Source organism: Cynara cardunculus (genome assembly GCF_001531365.2).
Source record: "Cynara cardunculus var. scolymus isolate 2C chromosome LG 8, CcrdV1, whole genome shotgun sequence".
Taxonomy (NCBI): Eukaryota; Viridiplantae; Streptophyta; class Magnoliopsida; order Asterales; family Asteraceae; genus Cynara; species Cynara cardunculus.
In genome coordinates this window covers 1205571-1229337 of record NC_037535.1, presented here as the reverse complement: position 1 = coordinate 1229337, position 23767 = coordinate 1205571, and the positions used below count along the sequence as shown (strand labels likewise).

General features: G+C 35.0%; 1 protein-coding gene across 5 annotated transcripts; it reads left to right on the top strand.

The window, feature by feature from the left end:
• The first annotated feature begins 853 nt into the window (after window positions 1-853).
• On the top strand, window positions 854-16877 carry LOC112516548. Of its 5 annotated transcripts, XR_003069612.1 has the most exons (17): window positions 855-1058; window positions 4844-5377; window positions 6330-6606; window positions 7422-7723; window positions 8124-8303; window positions 8810-9556; window positions 9786-9880; window positions 9969-10028; window positions 10109-10197; window positions 10299-10880; window positions 11044-11118; window positions 11227-11297; window positions 11400-11457; window positions 12499-12754; window positions 13369-14524; window positions 15281-15359; window positions 16268-16877. XR_003069612.1 is itself a non-coding variant. In XM_025123639.1 (15 exons), exons 2-15 carry the CDS (start codon window positions 4968-4970, stop codon window positions 14010-14012), a joined length of 3846 nt encoding a protein of 1281 aa, XP_024979407.1. In that variant the 5' UTR covers window positions 854-1058; window positions 4932-4967; the 3' UTR covers window positions 14013-14981. The 5 variants fall into 5 exon arrangements, 3 of the variants coding, with proteins under 3 accessions (XP_024979407.1, XP_024979406.1, XP_024979408.1); XR_003069611.1 differs by lacking the exon at window positions 16268-16877 and having other exon boundaries at window positions 15281-15424; XM_025123639.1 differs by lacking the exons at window positions 15281-15359; window positions 16268-16877 and having other exon boundaries at window positions 854-1058; window positions 4932-5377; window positions 13369-14981.
• Window positions 16878-23767: the final 6890 nt, after the last annotated feature.

Below are 23767 nucleotides of genomic sequence, written 5' to 3'. Positions count from 1 at the left end.
AAAATTTATATAACAAAAAAGCAACAACAGTATGTTGATAGCTGGCAGTCTCATGTTATTTACCGTTTGTTTTTTTTATATTTTCTTTTATGGAAATAAATTTATAATAAAAAAATATAAATAATAACATAAATGGTATGTTGATAACCTCATAGTACATACGTTTTTTTCTTTTTATGGAAATAAATTTATGGTAAAGAAAATGTAAAATATATCATTTAAAAAAACGTACAAAAATCCCAGAAATTAACGAAAATAGCTGATATTTTCAATCAAATTCATTTTTTAACCATTTTTTGAACTGAATTTCATTTTAGCGCTGTACATAAATACTACAGTATCTATGTAAACTTTGTTTTCAGTTATCAGAAAAAACAAAAAAAAAATCCTTATGCAAATTTGCGTATTTAAAAATATAAATATAAAAATAGGTTTTATACAAAACCATAAGAAAATTATATAAACTCTGTTTAAAATGAAAATTTAATTATAAAATAAATAAAAAAATAAATTTGGGGTTATATTGAAATTAATATTATATGCATTTAATATTTTCCATATTTGATTAATATCAAGATATAATAATTAATTTAATTTCCATTAATATAATAAACATATTTATAAAATTCAAAATTTAGGTGATGATTTTCTGAATTTTCGAAAAAAAGGGATTTAGGGATAATTAAAATAAAGGCAAGCTTGAGCTGTTGCCTGTTGGAGCCGACTTCAACCTTTATAATTCCGATAATACCCATCGTTTGTAAGCGTATTGCACCCCACCCATGAGACAGAAACCATGGGCAAATTAGTAATTAACCTCAAAGCCAACGCCTCTAACACTCGGGAGAGGGCGCTGCTACGGCTCCGAACGAACCTTCGATTTTCTTAAGCTCCAAACTCAAGAACACATCTTATTATGATTAGAATCTTCCACAAAAAGGTGAAAATCCCTAAATTCCCAGAAAATCCCACCTTAAATTCTCCAAAAAAAATCGATTCAGCTTCGTATAAACCCTAAGAGGACGAATTTTACGCGCGATTCTCGGTGACAACTGAAGGTATATATACATATATATTCTGAATTAATCTTTTATTCGTTTGATTAGTTTTCCATCGACCGATTTAGCTTATAAGTTTCGGAATAATTTGTTTAATTCGTATTTTTGTTGTCTGGATTGAACTTCTAGGGTTTCAATTTCAAAGGGTGTAGATTTGTGAGGATTGGGTGTATTCAGTTGTTGAATTATTTGCATGTATTTGATCTGTGTGTGCCGAACTAAAATTGAGATCAAAAGTTGTACTCTGATTTGATTATACTTGCAAGCCAATTTTTTTTCTAGTCAATTAGCTAATTAAGGTGGTTTCCCAGTTTTGGGGATGTATAGTTACAATATATATATATATATATATATATATATATATATATATATAGAAAGTATGAAATTGTTTGATGTTGGATCAATATAGATTAAATTTGATAGAGATCAGCTGATCATTTAGGGAATGGTTTGGAAGGATGGTCCTTGTTGAGTTGGTTAATGCATAATTTTAGAATTGCTGTCAGTAAGCTTATGAAGATTGATTGTTTTTTTCTTTGGCTTGATCATTAAGATAAAGAGATATTGTTATATGCAATGCTGAATAGCTTGTGTGTTCGTTGCATGATAAATGAGATACCGAAAAGATTTTAAACGAGAACCTTAAATATTTTGGGAACATGTGAACCAGCTGTTCATGTATTATTCCTGATGAATGTTGCGATAGATATTCATTACTAAAATTATTCAGAATGAACATTTGCGATATTTATGATGAATAATGAATATTTAGGGTTATCTATCATGAATAATAAATGAAATAGTTGGTTCCTAGGTTCTTAATAAATATTTATGGGTTTTCATTTGAACGTTCCTCATTAAAGTAATTAGGGAGAGTATTAAATAAGCAAAAGCGATTACTATAGGCTATCTATTAGCCATTGACGTTCGAAGATTCTCACGTGCATATCTATCATTATTATTGGCAGTGATCGCAGCAAGTGTTGTGCATCTATTACATGTCTGTGTGTTGCAAATGAAAATAGTTGGACTTGGGAAAGTATTTAGGAATTAGGATGATAATTTATGGCATTAAAGAGATGTGACGTCATCAAGAAACATTCTAGTGTTTTAGATGCTTATCATTTTCCGTCTTACCAATTAGCTGCATGTGAGATTCTGAACCCAAAATCATGTTCATAATTTTGGTCTTTGGCAGCTGATGATGAGAAGATTGTAGTCAAATTATATAAATGTCGACCATTAGATTCCTGCTAGAAGTAGGAGCCTGGTGGGTCTAGAAAAACGATAGATTTCACTGCAAAATATTGAGGTTATGATTTCTGATCACATGTAAGAAGGGACTTGATTTTCGTTGGTACATAGTATTTGGTCTTTTGTTACTTTTTCATATAATTCTTATGAACCTTGTTCAGCCATCTGTTATGTACCTTCTTTATTACATTTCTTTCATAACAGTGTTTTTTTAAAGATTTCAGAAGTATGTTAATTTAGTTATGTCACCCAGGTAATGTTTGCATTTCAACTGTGAGTTGAATCCATCTATTTAAATCTCTATCTTCTTCTGGTGGAAATGCGCGTGTCTGTGTAACTATTTTTTATTCTCCTTACCTTACATGGCTAGGTGCCTTGTTTTGATAGGGTGAATCTATCAAATATTACCATATTTTCCAGCATGGTTTCCCTCATAATCACCAACTGATTTGTGCGTTTCGCTTTTTGGGTGTGTTTGTGAACCAAATTTCAAAATCAGGCGATTACATGCAAATAATGTTTGATTAATTCATAAAATAGTAGAAGGGGAATTCAAAATATTGTAGAAGAAATTAAGAGATGGATGACAAATTTGTTTGACATGCGCCTTTCAATCTTCACGTGTTACTTCCATTCATGATGCATGACTGCCTTTTCAAATATATATATATATATATAGGGTATATATATATATATAGGGTATATATATATATATATATATATATATATATGGTCAAGTTCAAGGGAAGACCACAAAAAAATAAAAAACTAAGGAACACCCTGATAACCGTTCATATGGACTATGCACATGTGCATACAAGTAATTTGTAAGCAATTTGTCCGGTATGCACTTGTGCATAACATGCATCGTGCATAAAAACCAAGAAACAACTTCAGTTACTTGTATGCACATGTGCATACCGTCCAACTGAATGGTTACCGGGGTGTTCTTTAGCTTTTCATTTTTTTGGGGGTTTTCCCTGAACTTCCCTCTCTATTTTATATATTAATCATAAGAGACTATACGGGTTTTTTGATGGGAGAGTTCTACACAATTGATACTAGTTGAAAAGAGTGGGGGAAATGCATAGGAAAGGATAGAAACTTGAAAGTTAAAATCTTATTTGTGACAGTTTCTAATTATGATTCGACTTATTTTCTAATAGAATGCTTCTGTTGGGCGTCCTTTATTTGATTTCTAAATTTGATAACTACCTTCCAACGGTTCATGGCTGATTTACTTAGTGTACCGCCTTATTGTTTTTTAGATCTTCATTCGATTATAGTAGAACAATTATAATGGCCTCTAAACCCACTTACGTATTTATGATCATTAATAGCGTGTATACTAGGATATCATTGGTTGGAACTTGTGTCGGCAGTACTTGCAACATTTCAGAACCCTCCAAAAGCATGTTTTTAGTACTCCCCCCGTCCCAAAATAAGTGTCCACTTTCAAAAGTAAGTGCCTACTTTCCAATTCTACCCTTAATTATGAGACAAAGACTTCATTACTTTCACCCTTATTCAAGGGTAAAATTGTCATTTAGTTGATTAAAAATTGTGATATAATGCGTTTCTAAAACTATGTGCCTTTTTTATTGTGGACATTTATTTTGGAACAGAGGGAGTAATTTAATAACCTCTATACAAGCTGATTGAGATGCAATAATATGATGAAATAACCCTGTTGCTCTGCTCACCCAAAAAAATGGTCGTAACTTAGCTGAATTTTGTGACTAGTGTCTTCATTGTCATCCCTTTTGTTCATGAATTTGTGTAACTGAAATGATTCTGTTTCTGCTGTCCCTACAACACAGCCTTAGCTCTTTAATGCTGTTTGTAGAGACATATACTGTTAATTTTTTTGTTTCTGATATAGTCATCGTTTTGGTTAGAGATGGCCAACATGGGCCCAGCACGGGACTGATTGGGATCGGTTACGATTTTTATGAAAATTGAAGGCCTGGCCCGTCTCGGGAGCGGTTTCGGGACCGGGACCCGTTATACATAGGCCCAATTTTTTTTTTAAAAATTTACGTTTTTATGAATTATATATCAAGTTCTTCAAGATTTATACAAGATTTTCAAGTTTTTATTTTACCAAAAACTTCAATTTTCTTTAAAGTTTTTCAAGTTCTTTTTGAAGTTTTCCAAGTGTTCTAATACTAAATTTTAAAAATCCTAATTATAGAAACGTTTATAACCATTTTATGTTAAAAAGATTTTGAATGTATTTGAATGACCCAAGTAGAGATTTAAAGTGTATTTCAATAATATATTTTATAAAAAAAATCTTCAAACCTTTTCTTTATATGTTTAAAATTAATTTTTGGGAAAAAAAAGTTGAGAATGATTGGGCCCGGCCGGGACTGGATTTTGTCCATATCTGGTTCCGGCTACAATATTCTACAGTTTGATATGAAGCTGGAATTTTAACCAACTGCAAGAAGCCATTTTATAAGCTAACTACAACTTAGTTGGTTTAACCTTTTTAATTTGAGGCTTATGCTTTTATTTTTCATTTTTAGGTTTATTCTTCTTTTGGCGTTACGAAATTTGAGCCTCGCTTTCATGTGCTTGGTACTGCTCTCTTGTCATGCACAACTGTGTTAACAGGGTTTGTAACGTGGAGACTGTTTATAAACTGATGCAATGGCATCATCTGGTAAATTTGATCTGTCATCAGATAGCCCAGATAGACCGTTATACACTACTGGGCAGCGTGCTTCTTATATAACTGGTTCAATGGATAGATCAGCCAGTTTTAGTGAGAATATGGAAAATCCCATTTTATCATCTCTTCCAAGCATGTCAAGGAGCACTTCAACCGTAACACAAGGGGACGTGACTAATTTTTTACAATGCTTGAGGTTTGATCCCAAGTCAATGGCTGCTGAATATAAGTTCAACCGCCATGGGGATTTTAAGCGGCTTGCAAGTGGTGCACTAGGTATACCGGATGATTCACCATCTGGTGCTTTCAAAGGCAAACCGACTTCTTCATCTAGTGAAGATCTTAAACGACTAAGGGCTGGTCTGCGTGAATCCACCATCAAGGCCAGGTAAGTTTTTAATTGCTAGTTTTGGGATGTGTTTGATACGCCCAACAGGACGGGCCAGGATAGAAGCAAAACTTGTTGTCCCACATTTGCGGTGTGAGATAGACTGGGGAAGGATGGGGCTGAGTGGGACAAAATGCAATTTTTTTTTTCCCGGACCAAGATTGGTATAGTACTAAACTACCCATGTGAAATTAAAAATTCTTTCCCCTACCTAGCCCATTCTCGTCAGCCTTGTCCAGTCTCATCATGTACCAAACGCACCTTAGGGTGCGTTTGGTACACTGGATAGGACTGGACAAGGATCACCGTTCCACGTTTGGTAGGACTTTTATGTGGAACATAGTAGAACAGGGTGGAACAAGCGTGTTTCACCCCCCACCCCATGGAACAAGCTGGAATTATGTTTTACAAATATAACCTCAAAATAAAACCTAATTCTCTTCTAAAACATCAAATACACTTTCCTTTTTACATTTTATTCATTATTTAAATTAGGTTTGTTGTATTTTATGCTCTTTAAATTTTCACTTTACCATCCTCAAAATATTATTTTTATACGGTTTCTATATTTTGATTAATTTATGTAATTCATTAAATATTTTAATGATAAAAAATAATATAGAAAAGGTGTAAAATAAAATAATTGGAAACCACATAAACCTTTTATTTTGGTGTCATTTTAGTCGTGTTGCCGGAAACTTTATGATGACATATTTTGTTATGAAAAATATTTATTTTATTATAAGTTAATAAATTACATAATTAATCAAAATATATAAACAACTCATTAGGGATAAATTGGTCATTTTATCTGTTCCCTCCTTTCTAGTTTTGTCTTACCAAACGCTGAACAACTGTACTGTTCTGTTCTATCTGTCTGGATACCAAACGCACCCTTGAGGATCACAGCTGTATTCAGTTCATGAATTTCTATTATCTATCTATCTATCAGGGAGCGAGTGAAGATCTTCAGTGAGAGCTTGTCGGTTGTCAACAAGTGTTTTCCAAGTATTCCTTCGAGGAAGAGATCACGTCCAGATTCTTTGTCTGGTGATCCTGCTAATGGCTTACTCGCTGATCGTGCAGTTATGGGGGGTGGTGTTGGTAAGATAGGTACCCAGAATCATGTTCCCACTAGCGTTTTCGACTTTGAGCCTCAGAAAGTTGAAGAAAGAGGGAAAAATACCGTTCCTAACAAACGAACCAGAACTTCTATGATGGATCAAAGGGTTTGTATCTTGATTTTAGTTCTCTTCTTGCTTGTTATTTTGTAGAATTTGTGTAACATGCTTTACTCTCATGGGTAACTATATCAGAATTTTTCTGTTTGATTGATGTCTCTGATTCTTGTATGGTGATCTCTCTTCTATATGCTTCACGTTGCAGCGTCTGTTTCACCTACTGTGTGCATGCTTCATCCCATTTCGTTGGTTATATTTAACAAATTGTAAATAAACCTTCTTTGTGCACACACATACACACATATATATATATATATATATATATATATATATATATATATTCATTTTGACCGGAGCTTTTTGCATATTTGTAGCTCAAAATTTGTGATATTTAAATGCTTTGTTATGAACAAGTAGTTGGTTATTCTGCACTTGTGAGTTGAATCGTAGTTAAGTTTGGTGGCCTAGATTTGGGGCCTGTTTGTTAGCAGCTTTATGAGCTTAACGGGACTCACAGCTTCTAGGGGGAGCTTTATGCAGAAAGCCAAGTTTTTTCCAAACCTGCCCTTCCCAATTAAAAACATGCTCCTCCCATATATGAAAAAACCCTCCTAAGACAAAAAAGCTTTCTCGATCTATACAGACATATTAATCCACAAAGACAGCTTTATCCATACAGAACTTAATGGAAAACCAACCAAATAGCCCCTTATTGTTGATTTGAAAAAAGGAACCAGAGCCTCATTGAATTGTCTTCATCATCCTCTTACTCATATTTTCTGTTCTATGAACTGTTTCTTTCTTATGACTTTTATTGGTTTTCATTCTTTTGTAAACCTGATTTTGAATTTTGACTGGAATAGGCGGATGCACGTCCTAACACTCCTGCTAGATCAACTGCAAGTGTAGACAAGGATAAAGAAGTGTTAAGACCTTCCTCTAGCAATGGTCTTCAGGGCGAGGGTCGTGCATTGCCCATTGTATCTGATGGTTGGGAAAAGGCTAAAATGAAGAAAAAGCGTTCTGTAATAAAGGCAGATGCTGCTTCAAGTCCAAGCCCAGTGTCAACAAAACTGATTGACGGATACAGAGAACCGAAGCAAGGAATACATTCGAGGCACCTTACAGATGGAAGGTCAAGGTTAACCGATTCCTACGGATTCAGGTACCAACTCTCATATCTACAAGTTAGGGCCTGTTTCTTAGTAGCTTAATGAGCTTAATGTGACTCACAGCTTATTTGGTCTTCTATACTTGACTGTTTGGTAGTGGCTTAATGGTATAGAAAGTGGCTTATACAATAAGCTTCTAGGGAGAGCTTTATGCAGATGGCCAAGTTTTTTCCAAACCTGCCCCTCCCAATTACAAAACTATGCTCCTTCATCTCTGGCAAAACCCTCCCAAACAAAAACCTTCCCAATCTATATAGACATATTAATCCACACATACAGCATTATCTATCTTGTTCAAAGTGCTAAAAAAGGGAAATGGATGTATGGTACCTCAGTATTTGAATTTTATATTTTTCTGTGATCTAGCTCCATCTCACACGTATCCTGTTGTAGGCCTGGAGCTGCTAATGGGGTCATTGGAGCAGGAAAAGCTGATGGAATCTCCCAACAAGCTAGTATGGGTGGACGTTCATCCATCCCGAAGCCCGAGCAGGAGAGCGTGTCCCTCCATGATAAAAGAGAGAGAATCAATAGTTCAGATAAAGAAAGGACAAATAACCGAGCTGTTAATAAGTAAGGCAGTAATTTGTCACTCTGTTGTTTTTATTTTGGCAAATTGCATGAAAACACAACGTACTTCGGTCGAATTCCTATTTTGAGTAACTTTCAGACCTTTCATTTTGGTAACTAAGATTGACATCTCGAAGATTTAGGTACCTGGTTTACCTAATAACCTGAAAATGCTGAATATTTTCGAAAATTAATGATGGGAAATTTTCTTTGATTTGTCGGCATTTAAAAAATAAAAAATCAATGCCATGCCAGCAAAATCCTGATCTTATCAAGCATTTTCTGGTTCTGGGTATCTGTCCCAAAATGAAGGTTTAAAAAGTACGTTACCTAAAATAGGATTCAGTCCAAAGTACGTTGCATTTTCATATCAACACGACTAGCTATTTGTTTTAGAATCCTTTCTTCACTTAATGCTTACATGTTCTTTTCTCATCTGAGTCTATATCTAATTTAGAATTCTCTTTCACAAGGGTAGATTGTTTTATAATGTTCTATGCTAATATTAGGGCCGTTGTCCGAGAAGAATTCATTTCTGGTAGTCCCACCAGCTCAAGACTTCATGGAACTGCTCGAGGGCCAAGATCAGGAACAGGTGTTGGGCCTAAATTTTCCCCGGTGGTACAACGGGCAACTGCTTCTAATGATTGGGACTTACCTCATGGTACAAGTAAGAGCCCTGGAGCTGTTGGTTCCACCAATCGTAAACGTACGCTATCCGCACGTTCTTCATCTCCACCAGTAACACAGTGGGCTGATCGGAGGCCCCAGAAAATATCACGTACCGCAAGGAGAACCAATCTTGTCCCAATTGTATCTAGTAATGACGAAATTCCCGCTCTGGATCCCAGTGATGTTACTGGTAGTGAAAATGGGCCCGGGTTTGCTAGACGGTTTCAGAACTCTCCTCGGCTGGCCAAATCAAAAGGTGATCATCTTCCGTCATCTGCACTATCAGAAAGCGAGGAGTCGGGTGTTGCTGAATTTAGATTTAGGGACAAGGGCAAGAAATTTGATGAAGTGGAAGATAAAAGTGGACAAAATGTTCAAAAGATGTCAACTCCATTCCTCCCAACGAGAAAAAACAAGCAGGCGAATGGGGAAGATCATGTCGATGGAGTCCGTAGACAAGGCAGAACTGGGCGTGGTTTTGGTCCTGCACGGGTTGTTAACCAAACGACGGTTGAAAAGCGTGGCAACATGGGAACTGCAAAACAACTTAGAACTGCCAGACTTTCTTTCGACAAGTCTGAAAGGTTGTACATTTTGGTTTTACAAGATGAATGTTACTCCATCCATCCCAAAATAAGTGTTCACATTTATATTTGATTTTGTCCCAAAATAAATGTCCACTTTCAGAACTGTGTGCCTTTTTCTTATTGTAAACGTCTATAGTTTTGGACAGAGAGTATTTCTTTCTAGCAGACCCCTTTGTTTTTCTTATCTGACTGTTTTTGATTTACATATTTTATGAAATATTCACAGTAAATCAGGTAGACCACCCACTAGGAAACTTGCAGACCGCAAAGCATATACACGCCAAAAACACACTGCAGTTAATGCTGCTGCAGATTCTCTTGGTAAATTGACTATTCATTATGAATATGATTGTAAGTTTGCATTTTTTTATCTTCTTCCCCCTCTTTTAACCATGATCACTTCTCTTAGTTGGCTCAGTTGACGGACACGAAGAGCTTTTGGCAGCAGAGAGTGCAGTTATTAATTCTAGTACGTTTTCATCGGCTGCAATCCAAATTTCTAGTTAGGACACTTGACGGTAATTCTGATTGATGGAATGATGGTTGCAGGTCATGCATTATCCAGCCCATTCTGGAGGCAAATGGAACCATTTTTTGCTTTTTTATCCGATATGGACATATCCTTTTTGAAGCAACAGGTGATTATTCAATTCAAAATCCGGGAGAACGATTTATTAAGATGTTAAATGTTAAAATGCCATTTAACTATCTTCCATTTCCATTTTTCGATGTTCTATAGGGAAGTATTCAATCCATTGTCACTACCACAAATCCAGTATCTTTAGACGTTGATAGTTCCAATACGTTTTCTAACGGGCCCAAAGTGGTTGAACCTGCAAAGAACGGAACAAACAGAAATCTTGAAGTAAACCCTGAACTGTTACTGCCAGAAACATCAAATCCCGGGGGAACTCCCCTCTGTCAAAGACTTCTTGCTGCTCTAATTACAGAAGAAGACGATGACCCAACCTGCAGTGGAAACGATGACCTCAAATTTAATGTCTATGGATCCACATTCGAGCTTGGAACAGATGCAGAATCAGAAGTTTTCAGTCAGCCGTCATTGCAGAACTTGGAGCTTAATGGGCATGATGCTTTTGGTGTTTATGGGAAAATTTCCTCACCAAGATCCTATAACCATAGAATGTCGATGCCCGTTTCAGAAATTGCTAAAGGTCTTGATCACTCCTACAGTGGTCTACTTTCAGATCCAGAGATGACATCTGGCACAACCTGTTCAGAATATCATTATGGCAACATGTCCATGAACGAAAAGCTACTTCTTGAAATTCAGAGCATTGGACTCTACCCGGAACTAGTGGTTGGTGCTCTTTTTACCTCTTCACATTCTTGATTCTTCCCCTCTTTCTAAAATGATCAATTCAATTCTTCCTGCACGTGTGTGCGTAGCAGAAAAAAAAGCTATGGCATGGGTTTGTTGTGCTTTGTAATAAGCTAGTTGAATTTGCACATTATTTTCGCAGCCTGATTTAGCACACACTGGGGATGAGGACATCGGTGAGGATATCAGTGACCTGGAAAGAAAGCACCATGAACAGGTAGAAATCTCTTTAAAGAAAGTGGAAACTTTTATGTTGACCTGTGCTTTCTGATGTTGGTATATCAATCTTTTTTAATCCTCATCTGATAGTCTAGTCAACTAATAGGTTTTAAGGAAGAAAAGCCTGCTCGACAAATTGTTAAAGTCTGCTACAGAAGCAAGGGAGCTTCAAGAAAAGTAAAGGGCTTCCTTAATTCCCACTAAATTATTTTCATTCCAGTTCCCTTTTGCTCAACTTTTCATGCTTCATTTCTAATTTGACCACTTGTATGTTTGTAGGGAATTTCAGCAGCATTCTCTTGACAAACTCATCGGAATGGCTTATCAGAAGTACATGGTAATGCTTATTGAACACTATCTCTTCTTACCATCTGCATTCATTAAACATGCGGTGATTTTAGACTCACAACCAGTGTACACATATCCGGAGGATAACAGTAGGAACGTGTTTTATTGTGTGCCTGTGCTTATAATGTCTCTGCTATTCGTTGTCACATCTTAAATCCCCATGGAAATTCGGCGATCTTACATTTTCCTTTAAGTTTGTTTTCAAGCCATTATCCGTTATGATTGATTCCAGTTGTTGAAAGTGCAGAAACCTGATTTTGTGCTAGCTTCTGATTTCTCGTTTGTTACTTTTTATCAAACTGAAGTGATGTTGTCAGTTAGTTATGTGATTTTTTCTTCAGTTATTGGGACCAAGCTTGTGTGTGAAGGTGATGATCATGATGCTTCTGGCAGTTCTTATAGATCGAGAGACTTTCTAGTAATTTTAAATTTAGTAACACCCATGTGCTCTCTAAACTGTTTAGGAGGGAAAGGAATAGGAGGAAAAATATCATTTACTCACAAAACTCTCCTCCCAAATGTGGGAAGAAAGGGAAAGAAAATCTGAAAGGAGTTTGTAATCTTTTATGACAAAAATACCCTCATAAGGATAAGTGAGAAAATAAATATAAAGGGTATATTTGTAAAGATGACATCTCTCTTTTCTTTTCTCTGCGGTTCAAGAACTTGAAATATTGTTCCCTTTCCATTCCTTCCCTTCCCTTTTAAGTGCACAAATGAAAAACGTCCTTCTTTCCTTTATTTTTTCTTTCTTTTCTTCCCAAATTCAAGAACACAGTGTTAATTGTTTTAATGGACCAACTAGAATCAGTGAACTTTGGGATCTACAGCATGTTAGCCTGTGAGCTCTGCTGATTGTTGGTTGCACTATCTTTTAGAATCGGGTTTTTAGCTTAAAGTTAACACACCGATTACTTTGATGCCCTTTTTTCTTTAAATGAATTATTGCATTTGCATGCTTACAGGAATGCGATGCCAAAAATCTTTAATATTGACTATGCTTTTATGTCTGAATATAAATGTTCTACAGAGTTGTTGGGGCCCTAATGCGCCTGTAGGAAAGAGTGCTAGTAGCAAACTTGCCAAGCAAACTGCTTTAGCTTTTGTCAAACGGACATTAGAGCGATGTCAGGAATTTGAAACAACAGGCAAAAGCTGCTTCACTGAGCCATTATTTAGGGAAATGTTCATCTCCGGATCATCACACCTCAACGATGAACAATTAGTTGCTGTGAATGATGTTGGATCTGGTCAAATCTATGGAAATTCCATGGAAAGAGTTTCAGGTACTACATAACTTGTTTGGGTTTTGTAATCGGCTCTTTCACATTCGTTTACACCTCTATTATTTGGGGAAATTAACAAAAGTAGCCATTTTGACCGACCAAATTCACCTCTTAGCCATTTCTCTCCCACTTTTTCAAGAATATCAACACCTCCGCAAGTGCCAAGACGCAACTTGCAGAGGGGGCATCTTTTTCTACAAAAACTCGAGTGCTGTGGAGGGGGGAGTTGAAAAACTGAAGTTCCAAACTTGCGGAGGTGCTTTTCATAAAAAAACTTGAGGAGGTGCTTACAGAGACAAGTTGTGGCTCCATTATGGCAAAAGTAGGAAGGATGCACCAAATTGACCTTCTTGCGGAGGTGCTACACATGGCCACATGGCCATAATGTGGCCTCACTTTTCAAGACAACATCCTCAAACTTGTTCTTTTTCTCTTTTTTTTGCCCGTCCTCTAGTTGCGACCCAGGCACTTGCAGAGGGTGACCTTTGAGCAAAAGTAGGAGAGAAATCGCTAAGCGATGAATTGATACGTGGAAAAATGGCTATTTCTATCAATTTCCTCTATTATTTGTGCATTTGGTGATGTGGGTCTCTTCTCATTTGCAATGACATTAGGTACACAACCGAGTCCTTCATTAAGCAATCATGACATATATTTGTCTGTAAACCACTCATCCGAGCAAACTATTGGCAAAGATGAGATATGGTCAAGCAGGGTCAAGAAGAAGGAGTTGTATCTTGATGATGTTGTTGCTGGTACTTCTGCAGGAACACCGACTAGCACCGGAACAGCGAGTCTGAATGGTGCAAAAGGAAAAAGGAGCGATAGAGACAGAGAATGGAAGGGTAACGGTTCATTTAAAGTTGGGCGGCCTGCATCCAGCAGTGCCAAGGGTGAAAGAAAGGCGAAAACAAAGCTTAAACAGAAAACAACTCAGTTATCTGCTTCTGTCAATGGTCCATTGGGCAAGATTTCAGATCAGCATAAACCAACAGTGTCTTCAGTACCAAAGTCGGTTGAAATAAAAACCAAGGAAAACGACAAATACGAGTCGTTGGAAGATTCTGAGGAGCCACTTGATTTTTCGCACCTGCAACTTCCTGAAATGGATGCTCTTGGTGTTGGAGATGATTTTGGAGAGCAAGGGCAGGATATAGGTTCGTGGTTGAATATCGATGAGGAAGTATTACAGGATGATGACTTTATGGGTCTCGAGATTCCAATGGATGATCTATCGGAGCTAAATATGATGGTTTAAAGTCGGTTTTCATGTATAGACATGTTCAGTATACTACCTACAGATGAGAATGTGACGTTCAAGTGATTTTCCATTCGGTAATTAGGCTACAGATTCTTTTTTAGAACCCCTGAAGAAGTTAATATTTGAGAGAACCCTTTGGATGTTTTTTCCGGATTTTGCTGCTATTTTAAGATAGTGACTTTTAGACTGTAAAAATCTTTTTGTCTTTACCTACGAGCTAGTTTGCTCCTCTCACCATATCTTAGGAAATACTGTATTCTGGTTGTAGCATTTACAAATTGGGGCACAACGACCCTTGTACATACAACTTATGTTTTTCAATAAGATAGGTTCATTTATAAGATAAACAAGTCCATAATCATATAAAGAACACATATTTTGTGTTGGTTCTATCTTTTTCTTCATATACATATTCTAACAGCCTCTTCAAGTTCTTTTGTCCATATACAGTTGCAAATGTGGTAAAGAACTGGCTTCTGTGGCTGCATTTTGATGAATAGTATATGAAGGTATGGAATCTTTTCTTTATACGAATATAAGCACGGAATCAAAATATTGGTACTTACACCTGGGAGGGTTTGTATGGGGCCCTGAAGAGATAAGTTAGGAAAATCCCCGGTGGCCCTGAGGTGACTCGAACCGGCAACCTATGGGGAGGAGCCCCAAGGCGTAGCATTTATTTGCCGGTTGAACCGGCCCTCAAGTTTTTTTTGGAAGGGACTAATGCCGGCAAATTGTGGCTGCAAGAAATTAGCCCTAATAAACTCAGTGGCCACAATTGTTGTGTATGCCTAGAATCGAACCCTGGATAGATGGGATGTTCCACCACATCCCCCTGGACCTCAAGGTTTCTGGGAGGTTTCTTGTTACTTTGATGAATGGATATTGATGAGTTTCTATACTTTGTGGTTATTTGAAGTTTTGGTTTGTAATTGATCAAGAGCACCGGGAGAAGGTTTTACTACATTGGAGGTGTTGATTCTTTGGTAGCAGCTTTATGGGGCTGTTTGGTTGGTTTTCCTTTAAGTTCTGTATGGATAAATCTGTCCGTGTGGATTAATGTCTATATAGATTGGGAAGGTTTTTTCATAGATGGAAGGAGTATGTTTTTAATTGGGAGGGGCTGGTTTGGGAAAAACTTGGCTTTATGCATAAAGCAAGCTTACTGAATAAGCCACTTTCTTTATCATTAAGTCACTACCCAACAGTCGTATAGCTGACCGAATAAGCTGCGAGTCCCATTAAGCTGATTAAGCTGCTAACAGACAGGCCCTATATGCTGCTGTACATGTTCGGATGGGAGAACCATGGTGCCTTGTGCAAGTCTGGATGCTTCACTCCCAGGTTCGCAACAATATCTTTTTTCCTTACTTGGTCCATGAAATGATGGATTCTTATTTTAAATCATTTGTGTCAGTTTTACTCTTATCTTTGAAAAAAATTCTTTCATATCTTCGTTAAGCTTTTTATTCCTCATATGTTGAATAAGGTGAAACCATCTACTTCGGCTCATTTTTTTACTCTATCCTTGAATTGTCCATGAATGATCCTTTTTAAGACCACTATTTTAGGCAAAGTTCCATCGTTACTATTATTCATAATGAATATTGTGATCCACTATACTCTGTCTATGTGCTTTTAATTGTGTATATATATAGATATAGAGGCTGTTTATTTTACAAACCATAATCAATGTTTATATTAGGAAACATTCGAGATATTTATGGAAAATTATCTTGATTCATTAGTTATGATTGAGATATATATGGAAGATGACAAGTTCATTCATTATGGTCATGGTTTTATATTAGGAAAGAAAATGGAATCAAATATTTAATAGACTAGATGGAAGGTGAAGATTGGTTTGTAAGAATTACATGGTTTGTAAAATAAACCTCCTCTGTGTATGTGTGTGTATATACATATATAGGGGACATTTTACAAATTATCCAATTTTAACAAAACATACAAACCGATTTCAGCTGTCCATCTAGTCTAATAAATATCTGATTTCATTTTGTTTCCTAATCTAAAGCCATGATCCTAATGAATGAACATTATCATTTTTTATAAATATCTCAATCATAATTAATGAATCATGGTAATTGTCTATAAATATCTCTATTGTTTCCTAATATAAGCATTGATTATGGTTTGTATAGTTTGTTAGAATTGGATGGTTTGCAAATGAAATGTCCCCTATATGTATATATATCTGTGAATGTGAAGCTCAAATGTCTCATATTTTACAGGACCTTTCAGAGAGAGAAGTGGAGTGCTTCAACTTGATTCTTTTGGACAGTCTAAAAGGATATGAAGTTGCATAGCCCCTTTACATCTTTGAGCTCGTATTGCAAAGGTATGTGCTTCATGCTCACCATTTGTTTTGTTAAACATAGGAAATAAACCCCCTCGCCATAATCGTTCAAGTGTTACAAATCAATATTTGCATCATGGTATCGTTGTTAAACTATGTGTGTGTGTGTGTTATTGTGTGGTGGGTGAGAGTGATGGCACTATAAAAACCCTATGCCATTAAGTTTTGATGGCACTATATTCTCCAATTTGTCAATGCTTTGTTGGTAAACCCAACTTTTGATGTCTGTTTTACACTTATTCTTTGCACAAACCTGCTGAAAAACATTTCGGTGAAGTCAACTTTTTATACACTTATTGTATCAGTAAAACATGTCATTGAAGTCAAATTTCGTTTCTTTTTCTTTCAACAAAAAATATTGAAACCATCATCTTTTACTTGCTCTCTAGAGAATGGAGGTGAGACTTGAATTCTTGGCCTTGCATCACTTCTGACCCGATTCTAATACACTATAATGGGTAGTAAAAGGTAGGGAAATTGTCCAAAATAATCATTTTAATCCCCCCTCCCGCCCCCCCCCAAAAAAAAAGAATCACTTCATAGAAGCTTTTTTTTTCCTTCATAATTGACAGAAATAACCAAGATTTCGCAAGCAACACTTTAACAACTTGGTGAAGTCCACTTTTTATGAATATAATATTCATCAAGTAGCAATTTTCACAAGTTGCTAAAGTGCTACTTGTGAAATGCTGAAGTGGAAGTGCCTAATACGCAACTTTCTAAAGTGATGTTGAAGTTGTTACTGTGCTACTTGCCATGTCAGCATTTCGCAAGTAGCACTTTAGCAACTTGCAAAAATTACTACTTTATGAATATTATATTCATACTGTGGATTTCGTCAAGTTGTTAAAGTGCTACTTGCGAAATCTTGTTACTTTGGTCACTTGAGTAGAAAAATGACCATAAAATGAATTAGGGAGTCCTGACAGTTTCCCTAAAAGGTACAATCTTTTCCTGAAGTGAAAATGGCCAAATTGAGAGCAATAACTTCTAATACTTATTACACGTGCACCAGAAGTTGTCAACTATGGGTTTGTTCCTTTAATGTTTGTTTGGTACGTAGACAGGACATGACTGGACTGGACTGACGAGAGTGAGATAAGCAGGTGAAAAAACCGTGGAAGGTTTTAAGGTTTTAATTTGACATGGGTGTTCGGTAATTTACTTATCTTGTCCCATTTCCCCGAAAAACTGCATTTTTGTCTCACTTAGTCCTGTACTGTCTCAGTCTGATTGTCGTGCTAAACATGAGACAACAAGTTTTGTTCTGTCATGTCCTGCATACCAAACGCACCCTATTACCTGGAGAAAAAGGTCTAGTCTAGCGGAAGGTCACCAGGATTAGGAAAGATGTTATCTTGATCACACAACAAATGGTTTTGGTATTTTGAATCTTGTGTTTTGTCTATGGTGTTTGTGGAGTGGAAACCTGCAGTTTAAAAAGCATATGGTGGGGTTGGTATCAGTCAATTCTTAGTTCTCTTTTTCTTCATGCTTCTTGTCTCAGTTTAGGTTAGTGTTTCTTGGGGGAAATGAACAGAAATATCCATCTCGGATGGACCAATTCACTTCTTAGCCATTTCTCTTCCAGTTTTACCATTTTATCAATACCTTCGCAAGTGTCCTTGTTGCAACTTCCGGAGGGTGGCATTCTATGAAAAATTAACTATAATAATCAACTTAAGTCTTATAAAGCTGTTTCACGACATCTAGGCATATTTGGCGTTTAATAAATCCGATTTTGTTATAGTAAGTGTTCCATTTTTACAGACTTGATGTTGATGTAGCGCACAGAAACCCTTTGCAATTATGTTGTTGTCACATGTATCTGGTGCATCTATACTTTGCTATCTTAAACTTGCATTTACGCTCTTCCCCAAAATCGAACACAAATATTTTCATATTACTGAAGGTGTTTTTCGTCAAATAACACGACGATTAGGTATCATCTTCAAACTCTAGCTGGTTTTTATGAGGAAAATGACTCATTCATTTATTTGACAAGCAGTACGTAAACCTAACCAAACAAACCCAATATATTTCATTCGAAGATGGGTCTGTAGAAGGTGAGATGTACACAAACCTGACCTTCATGTCAAAAATAGAGCGGTTGTTTCCTTGAGTGGTGATATGTGTAATAGCAATAACTTTATATGGATATGTTTATGAAGATAAAGAAAATGAAAAAAGGGGTTGCATGCCAAATTTTGATATCCCATTCTTGGACACCAAATGATTCTGAAAGAGACTGGAGATATTGGACCCAAAAAGGGGAGATTCCCAATCATCAGACATATAGATGGTCTGAGTGACATCTTTTACAGCTGTTTAAATGGGGATCTAAGTATATATCTAACCCCATTTCGTGTCAGATTTAATGGGTTTGTTTGATTTGATCTGGTTTATTAAATATATATCTGAATGGACTAATGTGTGATTTGTTCTGATGTGTGGCTATTCTTAGATTATAGCAATGGATGAGAAGCAAAACTTTGATGTTATGCTACTTGGATCGGTTCTTCAAATAATTCCTTGGTTAATATGATCATTCGACCAAACAGGTCGATTGCCCCGCAACATCTAGGTTACTGATAGATCACGATTTTCGTAAACGTCAAGGGCTCCATTAAAAGTGGGGAGTGTGCGTGATTAAAGACGTCTGAAAAACCGTCTTCAGCGGTGTCCAATTACAGTGATGGTTGTATAGCTAATCTCGCTAATATCTCAGATCGAGGGATAACTTATCTGAAAGTGTATCCAGTCATTGCAACAAAATCGGGTTTATAGAACGTTACAGATGTTTTAAGTGTCCTAATGGAATGCTTTACATGACCAAATAATTGTTTGTTTTATGTAAAAGGGTTGCAATAAAATTATAAGACGTTTTTGGACGTTTTAAGAAGGTTTCAAGGGCATTTCAAGTAAAAAGTATCCTATAAATTCTTTATGACATTATTTGAAATGGGTTCTATAAAAGAACTGTTCATATAATACTCTCAACTCTCAAGTGTCCTGTAAGTTTTAAAAGTCTCCTAAAAACTTGTTAAAACATCCAAAAGTGTCTTATAAATCTATTGCAATATTTTTGAATATCTGATGCACAATTGTTTGATTCTATAAACTAAAGTCATATAAAATTGTGTATCAAGACATTTCGATATTTTTAATGTATTACAAACCTGAATTTATTGTAGTGAATTGCTCAAAGTTATATGTCGGATTACAGGCCCGATTATATTGTAGTGAACTGCTTACCAAAATTATATGCTAGATGACGAGATTCGTTTGTATTAGTTTAATGAAAAAGGTCGATTTATAAATACAGTTGAATTCATATCAGGGACGGACCTACTTTGGTGGTACAGCTGGCACGTGCCATTGTATTATTCCTCCGTTGAAAGGTAAAAAATTCAGGCTCGTGAAAGGTGCAACCGTATTAATTTGTTGTGTGTCACCATATATATTCTGAAACTACAACGAGAATAAATTTTATTTGGTATAGTTGGTTTGCAAGACATTTATTCCACTACAGACCCAAGTTTGAATCCTGTTAGTGCAATTTTCTTAGTTAAATGGTGTTACCATTTGAAAAAAAAAATTATGTATATTTGTTTCTTATAGTCAAACGTTGTCACCGTTCGAAATCTTTTCCCTATATTTTTTATTTTCTTATAGTCAAAATGTGCCATTGTTTGAAAAAATTTATGGGTCCGTCCCTGATTCATATTCGAATCTAACCATTTTTTATATAAAAAATAAATGTAGTTACGAGAGAGGAGATGATATACATGTTGGAATTGGATTGGGGGATATTAGGGGTGTACAAAAAACTGTCTAACCCGTGAACCCGTCCAACCCAATTAAACCCAACCCGCTTATCCGTCAAACTGTTAATCCGTCAATTAGAAGGGTTGAAATTGGGTTGAGCTAGCCGCCGCTAATATATAATTTTTATAAAATTATATATATATATATATATATATGTGTGTGTGTGTATATATATTAATAATGTATAAATTTTATATAATTTTTATTGATATTATGTTTGTATTTCATTTTAGCTAAACGTATAGGTTACCAAAAGAGATTCATGATCAAAAAATGATGACAAATAATCTAATAAATAAGAGAAAATTATTGAAATCTTTTTTGCAGCAACAAAAAATTGATATGTCGGAGAATATGAATGATATATTGATAGATATATGATTGACGAATCCATCAATTTTAAATACCCCGTCATTTTTATGTTATACTTTAGTAGAAAGAAAATGCTTAGTTATAGCATTTCGCTACAACAACATTAGATCTTAGGATGCCTAAAATGTCTAAGCGTTCTAATATGATACTTTATAGAAAGAAACAAGAAAAATGTCTTATCTAAAATAGTTACAATATGTTTATCGGATGATTTTGGGTGTCTTAACAAATTTTATGACGTTTTTAAAATAAAGTGTCACGTTAGTTATTTTATACGAACACGACTTGAAAAGTGTCATATGAACATATGTGTCATATAAATAGACGAGTTTACAGGACACTTCTCAAAATGTTTCTATAAAATAACTAATACGACATTTTATCAAAAATCATTCTAAAACACCTGTTGAAAACGTCCGAAAACGTCATATAAACCTACTGTAACCTTTTTAGATATCATGTTTTATAGTATGGTCTATAAATTTAAGTTTTATGAATTATTTAATTCGTCAAATTTATGTAACTACTAACCCGCCAACCTAACCCAACCCGACTCAACCCGCAAGGGTTGGGTTGAGATTTTTCCAAACCGCCATAATTGGGTTGGATTGTAAAGAAGTTGTAAATCGCCCAACCCAACCCAACCCAACCCAACCCGCATACACCCTAGGGGATATAGCTCAGTTGGTAGTTACATAAATTTTTCAGTTTTCAGTTTTTTTGATTTCATATCGAACTTTCCAACACAGTTTCTTGATTTTCGGGTTTTTTTTAAACATATACCCCTTACCGCTCTTTAGCATTGACCTTAAGGCAAGTTACTAATCAACCAGTTCGACTAATATCCACCTTAATTCCCTCATTCAGAACAGATGGAACCAGGTTATGGATCTGTTCAAGTTGGTCGATCAATCCCTCCTTTGTTTCCCACTCGGAAATCTGACAGTAGAACCCGGGGTCGTCACCCATGGGACCCGTTCTTACCACAATTTCATAATATGTCTGTCATTACATGTGACGACCCGTATGTTCGCTTCTGACAACTAGCACCAAAAACCAATAATTGAACATTAAGTCAAACATCTTTGAAATTATCGTAAATAAACTTTCAACTGTTTGACCATCTACTAAAAAGACTTGGTGCCCCCTTTGTATATGAAGTCGTTCTCTCGAAGAAAAAAGTGGAAATTCAAGAGGAAGAAATCATAACGAGAAAAAACCACTGACAGATGTTACATCTGCCACAAAAAAAGGACACTTCACCAAGGATTGTAAAAACAAGAAGAAGTCTCAAACAGTCAGTAAGATTGAACGCTATTAAAAGGTACTCATTATTGAAATAAAGTCTGAGAAATTTTATGAAATATAAAAACGGGATACTGATGACAAACGAATGAAATTCTAAAAACCTTAAATAAAATAAAATAAAATAAAATAAAATAAAATAAAATAAAATAAAATAAAATACTGTATGTGTTTTATTAACAACTAATATATACTCAGAAGTTACAACAAGCTTTAAATATTAAAATCTCCTTTGTAATGTCAAGAGACATCTATTCTTAATGTCCCACATTCTAACCAACAATGCATGATTGAGTTAATTTAATCACATACAAATAATTCAAAAGGTATGGAGGAGGATGCTTATCCACAATATATATATATATATATATATAGAGAGAGAGAGAGAGAGAGAGAGAGAGGAGCGATCAAATGAAAACCACCCTCATTTGTAAAAACTGTACAAACCACTCTCATACGTTGATTTCATTGTTTAATCTTATGAAATTTTTTCATGAAATTGTTTAAATCTTGTGAAATTATTTCATATAATACTTTTTTTTGATGAATTTGTTTCATATATGGTTATGAAATTGTTTCATATAATATTTAATGAAATTTTAATGAAACTGTTTCATGTATTTCTCTAAAATTAAAATAATGAAGATGATAATATCCATGATTAACACCCTCCACAATAAAAATGGTTAATCAACCTCTTATAATTACAAAAAAAATGAACACAATGAAAAATTATGATTGGTTGAATGAAGTTTTCATGGTTTTACAAGTTTAGTGGTTTTTATTTGAACGCTCCCTATATATATATATATATATATATATATATATATATATATATATGTTGGTTATTATACAAACCTTGACATTTGTGCAACCAATACAACCCAATCTTAACCGTCCATTTCATTTGATTAATATGTGATTTCATAGAGGTTTTGATTGTTTCCTAATATAAAGTATTTATCATAATTAATGAACCATATTCATCTTCCATAAATATTCAAATAATAATAAATGAACTCATCTTCATTTCCATAAATATCTTACTTTATTGGGTTGCATTGGTTATACAAATGCGATGAGTTGTATTTGAAACGAACTTCATTCAATCAATCATTGTTTTTTATTTTTATATAATTATGAGAGGTTGATCAATTATTTTTATTGTAGATGGTGTTAATCAATATATACATATATAGACTTGGGTTCACGTGAGACCAGTGTGTTTTCGTGATACCACTTTATTACATTTGAAATTTCACAGCAAAAGTTGTGAAGGTAAAAAAAGCCGAACCTTCACAACAAAAAACACTGTGAAGGTTACAAGTGTAAAAAAATGGTCTCATGGGTCTCACGAAACACGATAGTCTCAACTCTCACGTGAACCCAAGTCTGTGTGTGTGTGCGGGTATATATGTGAAGGAGAGTTACTTTGTAAACCATGTTATTTGTACAAACCGTACAAATCGCATTCAACAAATCATAATTTTTCATTTTGTTGATTTTTTTTGTAATTATGAGATGTTGATTAATCATTTTTATTGTGGAGTGTATTAATCATGGATATTATCATCTTTATAATATTAATTTTAGAGAAATACATGAAACAGTTTCATTAAAAATTCATAATTATTATATGAAACAATTTCATAACCATATATGAATCAACTTCATCAAAAAAGTATTATATGAAACAATTTCATAACCATATATGAAACAACTTCATCAAAAAAAGTATTATATGAAACAATTTCATAAGATTAAATAATTCCATGAAATTTTTTCATAAGATTAAACAATAAAATCGACGGATTCGAATGGTTTGCACAGTTTGTACATATAACATGGTTTACATTTGATCGTTGCTATA

Bases quoted from the DNA above. Each gene is read 5' to 3' on its own strand.
- LOC112516548 (XM_025123639.1), top strand. From the start codon at position 4,968: ATGGCATCATCTGGTAAATTTGATCTGTCATCAGATAGCCCAGATAGA. The intron at 7,724-8,123 runs GTACCAACTCTC...ATCCTGTTGTAG, and splicing joins ACCGATTCCTACGGATTCAG to GCCTGGAGCTGCTAATGGGG. The intron at 10,029-10,108 runs GTACGTTTTCAT...TGATGGTTGCAG, and splicing joins GAGTGCAGTTATTAATTCTA to GTCATGCATTATCCAGCCCA.